Source organism: Dermacentor albipictus, chromosome 2 (genome assembly GCF_038994185.2).
Source record: "Dermacentor albipictus isolate Rhodes 1998 colony chromosome 2, USDA_Dalb.pri_finalv2, whole genome shotgun sequence".
Lineage (NCBI taxonomy): Eukaryota > Metazoa > Arthropoda > Arachnida > Ixodida > Ixodidae > Dermacentor > Dermacentor albipictus.
Genome location: NC_091822.1, coordinates 66,529,547 through 66,541,976, shown reverse-complemented (window position 1 = coordinate 66,541,976; position 12,430 = coordinate 66,529,547). Strand labels below are relative to the sequence as shown.

At 48.6% G+C, this 12,430-nt stretch overlaps 1 protein-coding gene across 1 annotated transcript in view; it reads right to left on the bottom strand.

Annotated features, from left to right (window-relative positions):
* unc-119 (unc-119 lipid binding chaperone) overlaps positions 1-11,626 on the bottom strand; it is a 39,746-nt gene extending 28,120 nt beyond the window's left edge. Inside the window, exon 1 of the mRNA XM_065433617.2 lies at positions 11,203-11,626. Within this exon, the coding sequence (XP_065289689.1) occupies positions 11,203-11,392 (190 nt within the window). The 5' untranslated portion in view covers positions 11,393-11,626. The remainder of the gene's footprint in view (positions 1-11,202) is intronic.
* Between the last annotated feature and the right edge of the window lie 804 nt (positions 11,627-12,430).

The window sequence follows — 12,430 nt, the reverse complement described above, 5'->3', positions numbered from 1 at the left end:
GCCTTCGGACCAAAATAAAGCCAGCGCCAAGACGGCTGCAGGACGCGTGCATTAACGGTTAATTTATGACGAGCGCGCCTTTCTCCGACCCCCGCCGCGGTCGCCCAAACTCTCCATGCCGACGTCTAGACTGCGTGGCTGCGGCCACAGCGGAGAATGATTCATGGCCAAAAACTCCCTCGCGCCGGAAGCTTGGCGTGCTACGGCGCGCGCGCAGTGTGATCCGTCCAAGGAGCTATACAGGTTTAAAGACCTCTTGGTTCCTGCCGCTGTGACATTTGTCCAGAGGTTCAGCATAACGCGACAGTCCTACGCTGCACGCATCTGAGTCGCACGTGCATGTCGTTTTGCCAGTGCATGCGACCAGACGTCAATCAAAGAATGAATTAAAGGCGCTGCTATATATGTAGACCGCGTCGACGCCAGCGCACGCTGCATCGAGTCGTTGGCGACGCGCATGCGAGCGAGTACATAATGCACATCACGTTTCATTGAGCAACTGTCACGTGCATCCGGCTTTGCGTATAATGGTTGCTGGCCCGATCCCGGCCGGTTCATTTGCACGTTTATCTGGCACGGACATTTCATACATCCGGTATCTGATATTGTCTATGGTGCCAGGTTTAAAAGGTAAAAAACTTCCATATCGTCGATGCTGCGACGCTGTCCGCTCAACCGGAACGGTTATTTATCCGCAAGACCTGCAGCGACGCAAACAATCATTGGAGCGATCGGACCCGCTCGCGAGGCTAAAATTGCGCGATATCTACGGAGGTGTCAAAGGTTGCAATGTACACTGTCGAACCAGTTCTGTGCCTAAGCGCTAGCTGCATGGTCACGTACTGAAAATTTAAGCTTGTTAAAGGTCTAATCTTTTTTGGACAAAGCTATCGTCACGGCCGAGCACAGCTCATTTGATATCATGCAGATTTTGTTCTTCGTCTGTCAACGAGCGATTACCGAAGAAAAAAAAAAGCTGATGGTGTAAATTTACTTCACAAAATGTACAGGTCAAGCAAAATAATCGCCGTCCCCTAGCTGCGCTCATTTTAATAATTATTATTCAGCGTTTCTGTGTCCGCGCCTCCATTGTCCAGGCAGTTCCTGGCAGGATTGTGCGGGGCACACAATTAAAGAATGACGTTTGTTGCTGCTGCGCGCCGAATAACGCGCGCAGTGACAAAGTGCGCAAGCGGTGCACTTTCCAGGCGCAGAATGCTAAGCCTGCCGAACTGCACGCGGGAGCGCGTCCCAACACTCGCTTGTGACGTCACTGGTCAGTAATGCTGGCTGAACGTCACGAAATCTCTACCACAGCCTATAAAGTGTACGTCACGCAATATCTTTTACGTCACGCGACATCCAATTTATGTCGATGACGCGATCTGCCGCATAGTTCCAAGTCAACTGCCCACGTGGTTTGAAAAAACAGATGTTCAAAGCTTTGTTGCAGAGGTATCCCGGATGCCGAACGACACAAGCATACGTCAAAATTGAAAGTTTGTTCGCGCAGTTCAAGACGACACAAATTATACTTAAGTACTAGCAAAAATACGTCAGTCTTACACCGTGAGCATAATCTAAGTAAGCCATAAAAAAACGCAAAAAAACGAAAGACAGGTTGCGAGGCCGCCTTGAATTTCGCGCTCTAGCTGTGCGTGACGTCATGGATTTTGACAGCGTCTGCACGGAACTACAGTTAATCGATAAACAATGAATGCGTTGCATCCTAAAAGAACCAAGGACTAGACCTGACGAGAACTGGAAACTTCTTCCGACCAAGCGCGGTTGGACACGCGAAGCGCTTCGGAAAGACGAGTCTGTCACGTGACAATGATGACGTACGAGTGAAGCCATTTGTGCGCGAAAGTCACAACGGTAAACTTCGTCTTTAAAGGGACACTAAAGCGAAACAATAAATCAGTTTAGACTAATGAAGCATTGTTTCAAAACCCTGCAGGCAGTCATCTAAAAAAATCGTTTGATTATTAGATGAGAAAATGAAGGTTCAAGTATCAGTATTTGAATTTAGCGCCGAAACCCCAGCGCCGGTACGTCGGCGTGACGTCAGGGATTCCGAAGTATGTTTTCGCATTTGGGCCGCGTAGGCTGAATAAAGATTCCCGAAACTTGCCATGTTTAATACTTGGTTCCTTTAGAACACAATGTAGTCAATCTGTACCGCATGCATAATTAGTAGGCCCTAGAAGATGCCATCAAAATCCACGACTTCACAGCTCCCAGGTACGGAAACTTAAGTAGGCGTCGCCACCCGTATTTCGTTCTTGCGCTTTTTCTGGCTTACCAAACGTCTTATCGTTGTAAGAGTGGTGTTTTTGGTGTTGTAGTACGGTAATTTACTGATGCAGAAGAAATCATTTTTCACTTTAGTGTCCCTTTAGAGCTACCGCTATAGTAAGGAAACTTTCTTTCACGTAATAAATGAAAGAATGTTTCGCTTTTCGAAATTTACGTCGTGCTGTTTATGTACCGTTACTCTGAATGAGTGTCGACGAGAATGCTACATTCGTTCCTGCAGATGCCGTCACGTATACGGTCAATGTCACAAGTTCACGGACCGCGAGATCTGAGAAAAAAACGCTGAATATCTCCGCAGCCTCGGACCTCAGCGAGGTATTCGTATTTTCAGCCAGTGCTGGTACACTATATTGTGCATGCGCCAGCACAGTGCTGTACTGTTGCACCGTCTACGGTAACAAACCACTCGAAAAACCTCTTCTTATATCCCACTGCGGACCGTAAACTTTCGACGCCGACTGCACGTTTCCCAGACTTCGAAGAACTGCTTCCGACACAAACATTTGCGACGAACCGCTGTAAAAAGATATCCTGTTGAACAGAAGTGCCTGAACTGTCCGTGTTCCCATCGTCTCGACGTCATTTATACCGCGTGTTTCAGTTTCCGATTACTAATTTAATTCATTCATTCAATAATTTTTGCTGACCAAGCAAGGGCGGACATCAGAATCTATGCGCGCGATCATCGCCAGTACAATTTATGAACTAACATTATGTCGTTAATTAACTTTTCTTTAAATCAATGACATTCGCGAAAGGAAACCTTACAATTGAACGCTTTTGTTATTGTCAGTGGCAGACCGTAGACAGACTGTCCGAAATAGGAAGCGTTACGTCAACGGAGCTAGCACATGTGTTCCGTAACTCTGCTGGAGGCGATCCAGTGCTAGTGCTATGCTTATGTCATTTCATATCCCTTCGAAAGCTGTGTTCTTAGTAAAGGTGGTGTTCTGGACACCTTGACAGGGACTCCTGAACCACGGGGGGTGCTCCCCAACATTTTCCCAGAGGGGGCAGGGTTCCGACCATTTACGCTGAAATTTTGCTCCTGCGCTGCAGCAGCAGAAGCAGCAGCAAATACTCTCTGTCTGGTGCCTCATTTGACGTCCTATGGCAGCAGACGAACTCAAGAGCAACAGAGTTAGGTCTAAGGAACCTCGTGTGCCCAGAGTTTCGCAGCCGCTCAGAACGCTTCAATTCACAGGCAAGCCTGAGGAGCCTGCAGCGCATGACGGCAAGTCGTGACAGAGAAATGAGTTTTTTGCCGCTACCGATCGTATTACCAGCGAGATCCGACGGCGACTTGAAGAGCCTGGCATGGAGCAGCTGAATAGCCTCGAGCGCATTTTGAATGACGCTGCTGAAGGTCGAAAAAACTTCGCGGGAAACGACCTAAATGAGCTTTTAGGAGAACACGCTGCAGATTTTGACATCGGCAGGCTTTCAGCGCAACTCGTGCTTCTCCGAACGCTCCTGCGTGACGAGGCCGCAAGTGAGCGCATTTCTACAAATTCTGCACGGGAAGTCTGCAGATATGCGTGAGACGATGGACTAGGTTGTCCGGTACCTGCAGCTCGTGTTTTCTGCGCCTGCGTCAGCTGCTTCAGGAGAGCGATCTTTCAGTGCTCCGAGGCGAGTAAAAACATTTTTACGCAATCGAATGACGCAGCGGAGGCTGACGCACCTACTGCGCCTCCACGTGCACAAAAAAGAGAGCTGCGGAACGGCACTTGGATGCCGTTGAGAAAGAGTTTAGAACGGTAGAACGAACAGCGACCTTCGCCCTCCTTCGACAACCTCTCCTGCTCCTGCCAGCCACGAAGCTCGTCAGCAGTGGCGTAGCAACAGGGGGGGGCCGTGGGCCCCGGATGCAAGGGGCCAGTGAGGGGGGGGGGGGTTGTCATATACGTCTGAAGACACCCCTCTTTCCACCGGCTACACCCGGAGAGGGGGGTGACAGAAGACCCATGGGCCCCGGGTGCCAGACGACCTAGCTACGCCACTACTCGTCAGTCTGCGATAATATAGCTTTGTACCGAGTGCCTGCTTTCTTGTCTACTTGAATAACATTTGTGTATTTCTGTCGGTTCACATTTGCTTCACTGCGGGAGCGAATGCAGAAATATTAAAAATGACTTTTTCGCAACTTTCGAACCCGTTTTGTCATAAGCGCGGTCAGCGCAAGTTTTCAGTACTTCTGCAATTTCCAACCGTTTTTTAAGTGTAAACCAATGCAGAATAAGCGAGGATGCAAATATTTAACATTTAATACGGCTAAAATAAATGAAAACGTTAATTGTTGTCATTAAAATTACACTAATTATCAAAATAATAAAATGCAAATGAGAATGGAAAATATTGAGAAAAAATAAATAACAAACAACATACAACATACAAACACAACACTTGCCCCCCTCCCCCCCTGCCACTCTCAAAAACGTTCCGGGATCCCTGCACGTTGAAGCAGGAACGTACCACTTCGGCATCGCTCAACATTTTTTTTTTCTCTTGGTGTCATTTTCAACATCAGCGTTAAACGCATTCCTTTTTTTTTTTTTACTTTAGCCGTCTTGCTTGCGGACCACCTATGGATACCAATGCTTTTTAACAGCGAAATCGCAGGCAAGCCAACCTTGAAATTTGATACATACCAAAGCCAAATTTTTAAACCAATTTCTTGGTCAGAAACGTTACAATTGTTTTATTACTCAATATATTCTTTGTTTGTTAAGGTAATCAACCGCATTGGTTCTGCACGGATGCTTTGAGCAGGCCCTCCTCTGTTCAAGTCGCAGCCATAATGATTTGTGTCACAAACAAACGAAAACATTCATGTTTATTCATGAAATATTCACACAACGGCGGCCAAGATTTCAGTAGCCACTATAAATTGATTTGGTGGAGCAGATGGCGCTGCTTCGGGTGGGCCTTAATAATCGAGAGGGTCCGGAAAATGAGGCTCTGGAGATCTACCGGGGTCTGCATTCGCATTGTTTCGGGGGAACAAAAAATGTTTACTAAACCCCGCGCAAACCAAATATCGTAAGTTTACGATATAATCATAAAACATGGTCGGTATGAACACAATCGCAGAATTGAGGTCAGCCAATGGTCAAAGAGCAACGTCTTGCTAGAAAACTCTGCCTATATGGCGCTATTTTGAGAAATGCGGAATAATAATAATAATAATAATAATAATAATAATAATAATAATAATAATAATAATAATACGAAGAAGAAGAAATAATTGCCGTAAAATGCAATGCCGCGAAGGGCCTGGGACACGCTGGTCAATATGGCGTGCTGCGGGTTACGAGGTTACATAAAGTAAGCCAGAAACTTGGTGCTCGTGTTTTTTTCTATTCAAGTGTTCTTTCTCTCGACCCCGTGACAATGCGTCAAGGTACCTGCGGGGTGATCAAATTTAAGCTTAACGAAATTTAGAAAAAAAAATCGTCTGAGGAAGACGGCGTAACCCTTGTCCCAAAGCTGGAAGAGGCGGACATTACTAGCACGAGAAATCGAAACACATATTCAGCTAATTAACAGAAAGGCACTAATTAAGTTCTTAATTACATTAAGGCACATATTGCTATTTACGAATTGTAGCCGCGGTGATCTTGCAAGATGTATCCACTTGAAATCAGGAGGACAACAGTGCCGAGATATTTCCCGAAGTGTGGGATAAAACGCATATGCGCACGTGTTACAGTTACTTTTGTGCTTCAACACATAAAACAGCAGCATTCTGTCAAAAACGTACATGCAACAGTACATTTTTACGGCAAGATTGAGGGCGGATATCTCGTGTCATTCTGGAATGCCATTCGAAGTGGATACGCGTTGCAAATTCACCGGCTACACCTGGTAAATTGCAACATGTGGTAAAGTAATTAACTAAGAAGTTAATTAGTTACGTTTTAATTGATTGAGTACGTGTTTCGACTTCCCTTGCAGCAATGTCCGCCACTCTGAACAATCTAGCTCGAGGACTAGAATTATGACATATCTGCCACAAGCATGTTTTTTTTTTTTTAATATTCCGCAAAACATAGAAGTGATCCCTCCGTACATAAATCGAGACCACGCGCTCCAGATTAATTTCGACCACCTGGAGTTCTTCAGCATGTACCGAAATAATAAGCAAGCCAGTGCTTCTTTTCCTTTGCACTCCGCCCCCTCAGAGAACGCGGCCGCTGCGGCCGGGTATCGAACTTCCGACCTAATGCTGAGCAGCAAAACGCCACAACAAAAGCAAAATACAGGCGGCGTCAACTGCCTTTAAACTGCTGCAGAAGCTGTTAGTGGTATCATGGATTGTGGTAGCAACTGTCGGCTATAGCTATATTAACAAAAAAAAACATTATATTTTGAAAATAGACGAAAACATGACAGCTTCTTTCACGCGGCAAAAGGAAATTAAGTGATATATACGCGAATACCGCGACCATGTCGTCGCATTGAAGGGCCGGGAAATCACCGGAAAAATATCTCCCCTTCGGATATTTCTCCGCTAAATATAGCCCGGGCGCCTTTTCAGACCAACAAACGTACGGAAATAGCCGAAGTACGGGGCTAGAGCCACGTTTCCTTTTTGGCCACGGAACGCTCAGAGGCGCACATTGTTCGTGGAGGCACCGGACAGACGGCGTTCGTGGAAAAACGTCCTCGAGAACAACGATCACGCGGAAACGTCTGGAATGTTTTAGGAGCGTACCACAGGGAAACAAAGTTTATCTACGAGCATAAAACCCTAATGAATTCTGCGTCCCGTGTGGCTTAGTCTGTCCAGCGACGATGATCATCATCGATCTCGCCTACTTTCCTGTCAGGAATGCAATTTCACGCTGGCACGCGCATGCCGTTCGTGACCCGAAAGTTACCGGGAGGGCTCAGCCCTAATTAAAGAAATTTATACACACGCTAGATAGATGACGATGGACTCTTAGCCCGAGGACAAGATTATCCCTATAAGTGGCGCAAAATTTTTCTTGCGTGCGACAGTGTGTCTATACGTATAGTCTTACACCCTCCACCACTGTGACGTTTTGTGCGATTTGTAACGCAGGACTGTCTCTTTCTCCTATGATACCGTGTATGAGGCACTCAAACCTGTTTTAGAAGAAGTGTTCGCTCGCTGTGAGGGGTATGAAGCCGGCAATAGTGCACAGTTTTCCGATGCAAATAATTTTGACGACGAGGACAATTAAGGTAAGCCGTACAGAATAGACGGGGGAAAAAAAAAAACTAGGCCAGAACTTAGCAGCGCTAACTCTCTTGTGTATCTGACGTTTATCGCACGCCTAGACTCGCTCGACAGCTGCGCGCGCGTGCGTCAGAGGTGCCACCTTGCACGTTATTCTCATCCATCAAAGTGACGTTTCCGTGCGTACCTCGCATCTATTCTGCGATTTCGCGCGCACTGTGACGCCATCGCGTACGCTCCACACGCCTCGAGTTCTCTGTTTGACGGTGCCTGCCCGTTTCAAACGTCTGGCGCGTGTGCCCAGCCTTTTCTCGCATTCTTCCCCCGTGACAGCTACAGTACTCTGAGGCACTGCGTTAGGCTGCAGTGACTGCGCTGCCTTCGGGATCGGCCCGCATTTTTCGCCAGACGGTTACCCAAAAAGCGTGCGAGAGGTCCACCTACGTACAACGCTACCGCATTAAAAAATCCTGCACTGATGTATGCCGATCTGAACATTGATACAGCGAAGCGCCGTCTATACGAGCGAGTTCTCCGCCTATCTGAAGTACTATGTCTGTTGACTGACGGCTTCGCTGGAAAGCACCTGCAGTTGCTGCGTTCGAGCGCCGTCGTGGCTGGCAGGCCTGTGCAATCATGCTTTATGACGTCATGCTACTAGGCCTGTGCCCTCTCCTTCATAGGTCACGCCACGAGGCCCGTGCACTGATTTATGACGTCACGCTACTAAGCCCGAAAAGCTCTGCGTGACGAAAGAGGTGACGTCAAAGTCACCGCGCGCGACTTACTTGGGAGCCTCTACATTACATTGTACGGCAATCCGGACAGGTAGCAAGACGTCATATGGAATGGAGTGCACAGGCCTTGGCAGGCTGCCGTTGCTGTACCACAGCGTCTACTTTTCCCGCCGCGGCCGTAAAATTCTCCCAGCTTACTTTCGACGCGAGAAAAAGGAAAGAAGAGAAACTGAATACTGGTTAGTAAACCGCGCATATAAATTAGTCGCACGCCGGCCCACCATAAACCGTTGCGGAACAAAAGCGGTTGAACGGCGACGCGTCTCACACTCGCTAGGCCCGATAAGACCTGTACCAGACGTCGCCGAGTTGTGCCAGCACTGGCTCTGTGCTTGTAGGCTTTCGTTGCCAGAAAAACAAGTTCTTCCGTGGTTTCCGCATTTTGAAAGCTTCCCCGAGTGGCCACGTGCACTCATGCATGAAAATGGCGGCAGCTATAAAAGAAAGCTTCTTAGCTTATGGAAGCTAATTATTGGTCATTAGCATGGGTTACGACATCGGTACAGGGTTAGCATCACTAAAATTACCACACTTCACTAAATCTCTATTGAATTCATGCTATAGACAAAGATTTTCTTTTGTCGAACGTGCGTATACCCTGCTATATTGGCAGCGGCACGGTGCGCGACCTTTACAACGAAGTGACCAATATAGCGAATGATTTGTCGACATGTCGTCTGGTCGGGAGGACGCATGTTGAACGAAATATATATAATGACAATGCCTACCAAAAAGGATAAGTCAAAAAGCTGTTAAGAACTTTCGGCTTCCATCCGTGCGGAAGCCGAAACGTCTTCAAAAACTTCACAAATCCCTTTTGAGTCGGCGTTTCCTCTATTTCCTTCGGCACTTCGTTATAAAGGCGTTCGACTGTGTATTATTTCAGTTCATACGCAACTATACTGTTTTTATATGTCATTTAATTTCCACTCTACCTAATGGCTATATTAAATCTACGATTACGTAACTCTGAGGCCACAAGTGCCAATCTTTACTCGACATCACTCTGGTTCTTCTTTATCCAGATGTATCACCAATGTTCCAAAATTATTCCGCATACGTTTACCGCGCTCATGCTTACCCGTTCATTGCTGTCTTGAAATTACAAAGACTCGTAGAGATCGACCGCATTTTTATCTACCTTTTGGATATAAATTAAGACATTTCAACAAGATTTGCGTGATTATCTCCTCAGTGCCATGTTTGTGAGTGAACCTCTTTTATTTTTTGTTAACTTCGCGTTCCTAGCGCTGCAATCCTAGCGCTATGCCATTTCAGCCGAACGCAACGCTCCAAACCACTTCCAAGTGATGCGACGCGTACCGCGCGCCGACCGCAACAACGCATCGCCGCTACGACGTGTGGTTTATTAGCGGCCGACAACAGCGCAGACGGCATATCAGCCAACATCCGTTTCCTCGCACTACTACCGTATTACTCAGCCCTCGCGGCACGTAGTACGGTACATATGATCCGCCTGCGCACGTTCGCCAGGTCCTACTGCGCACAGTTCCGAAGGCACAAAAGCAAGGAGCTGGGACTTCCGTGTGGCAACCGAAACACACGCGCGCGTTCGAGACGGCTCGCAATCATCTGCTGCTTTCCGCTGCGGTGGGCGAATTCCTTTGACGGGAAACGACCGCTGACGTAGTGAGGCGCGGGTCGGCCACACGCCCCTCATCCTATTCTTCCCGCACACCACATCCCGCGCGGCGTAAACTGTCGCGAGCGCAAGCGAGCGCGAGAGAGGTGCATCATCGCATTGCGAAACTTGACCGTGCCGGTCGTCGCCGCAGTGGTGTCGAAACCACAACGTTTTAGGGTCGGCAAGCGCATCCACACAATGACAGTGCGTGTGCACGCTATTGCATAGCCGTGACGAAAGATGCGGCCGTTACACAGGAGCGCCTCTAAAGCGCGACCTCGCGCTCGTTTAATTAAAGGACATAATCGGTGGACTAAAGCTCGAAGAAACACGAAGGATGTGCGAGGTCCGGACCTGCCGCATAGGAGCTCTGGCAACACGCTATAGCTATCTCTTCATAAAGGAAGTAATCGACGCATTCGCGAAGTCGTGCCAAGTCCAACAAGAGATGCAAACGTCGCACATAGGCCAACTCTCGACACGAAACATATGCGCGAGGTCAACCTTGCGTCTCGTCGCGGTTTCGCATTCACCCTCCAGAAGGCTTCGCAGCAGCACATCTCGCGCGTCTGCTCACAGGCTTCACGGAACGCCATTATCTTCGCAGCAGTTTCGGATGTCAGCTCCCTTTACCGTGGCATCCGTCCCAAGATCGCGCTGCATTATGACAGGCGTTCAAATCAATTGTTTATGCAGGCGGCCCGCAATAATTAAAGAATTAAGGCCTCAGCTCAAGAGTCGCTGCGCCATATGTTTGGACTAGCGCCCTGAACGTAGCGGCTACATCAAGACCATACGAGAACACGATGTAGACGCGTCGGCGAGATGTATAGATCGCCGCAAACGGAATACATAAAACGCCGGCCGCAACACCCGTTCTGCGAAGAGAAGGACGGCAGTAGGGAACGGCGACCTTCGCGAGCGCGGCCGCGACCACAAATAAAGGAGAGAAAAAGAAAGGCCGATGCCAGATCAATAACACTGATAAAACGCGCGAGCCGGCAGCACCAGCACGTACAGTACACGCGCCACTGCTATTAGCAGACGAGCGCGCGTCACAGCGCGCGTCGTCACACGGCAGCAGCAAAACGGTAACAAACAGCTGATGAGAGCGCGGCGTCAGGTAGTCAGCAGGGCGCCACCGCATTGCAACGGTACTACATTGCTCGAAAGAGGCGCCGCCGTTCACACCTTCGAACGCTGTTCGCCAAGGGAACGTGCACGGGCGCCCTTACCTTCGGTGATCTTCTGTAGTCTGAGAACGTCCTCCGGGGAGATGGAGTCCTTTTTGGCGAGTTCCTCTTCGGTGATGGGCTCCAAGTCGGCCGGGTGGTCCTTTCGAGACTTGGCCTGGCGGAGAAAGCCTCCGCTGCGCTTCTTGGAGCTCGGCGGATTGGGCACGTTCGAATTCTTCACCGCACTCATCGCGCCGCTCGGAAGAAAAATTCAGCCGTTATATGTACTTAAAACAGAGCAGGCTCTGCCGCAGCGCTCCGCCGCTGATGTTTCGCTTGCTACTACAACGGGCTCCCCTCTCACCGGCCCGACCACATCCTAGGTGAGAACGAGGAAAAATAAATCGCCGCCGCCTGCGCGCCCGGCCAACCTGACGGAGAAAAAGAAACAGACCAACTCTGTCATGGCGACAGCGCGCGCTGCGCGCTGGAGCAAGAAAAGCACAAAAACAAAGAAAACGAAACACTCGCCAATGATGATGATGATGTCAAATGTGGGAGAAAGAAAGCGTCACTGGCGTCATCTCGCGGATTTGTTCCGCGCATGCGAAACCGAAACGCGCGCCGTACGGCGCAGCACGCGTATACGCGTACAGAGATATTCAGGCGCGCGTGACTCAGGCTGCGTGTGAGAATTGTTGATAAGCAAGTTCATCAGTGTTGTCCCAATTGAGTGGCCTGCCTATCTTGGACTAGCTTCGCCAAAGCAGACAGGATGTGTCCTGTGCTCATCAAGGTCCACGCAGCCATCACGCAGTTGGAATGTAGCTGCCTTGCTAATGCGTTCACCGCAGATGCCAGTTACTTTTTGTGCCGTGCTGCTTTTTGTCCTATTTTGGCGGCGTGGTATTTGTGTTTCTGTCGATCTCTTTGTCAACCACAGATAACAATATGAAGCGGCGAATGTAGAGTTCACAATATGAGCCGCTTCACAATCTCGCGACCTTTGAGCGTATCATACGTAAGGAAGCAGCTGCTACGAGCGTGAAGGACATTTGTACCCCACAGCTGTTGATTACACTATAACGGCCGCTTTAACGCGACGCACATTGTGTGTTTTGAACGAGCGCCCGCGGTGCAAATTTTATCTCGATGAAGCAATCTAAACAAAAATTTACCAATATTTGTCTGCGCCATGTACTCACCTACTTCATTTTTGTTTAATTAAAAGAAATACATTATGGGCTTTTACGTGCCAAAACCACAATCTGATATTGTGGCACGCCGT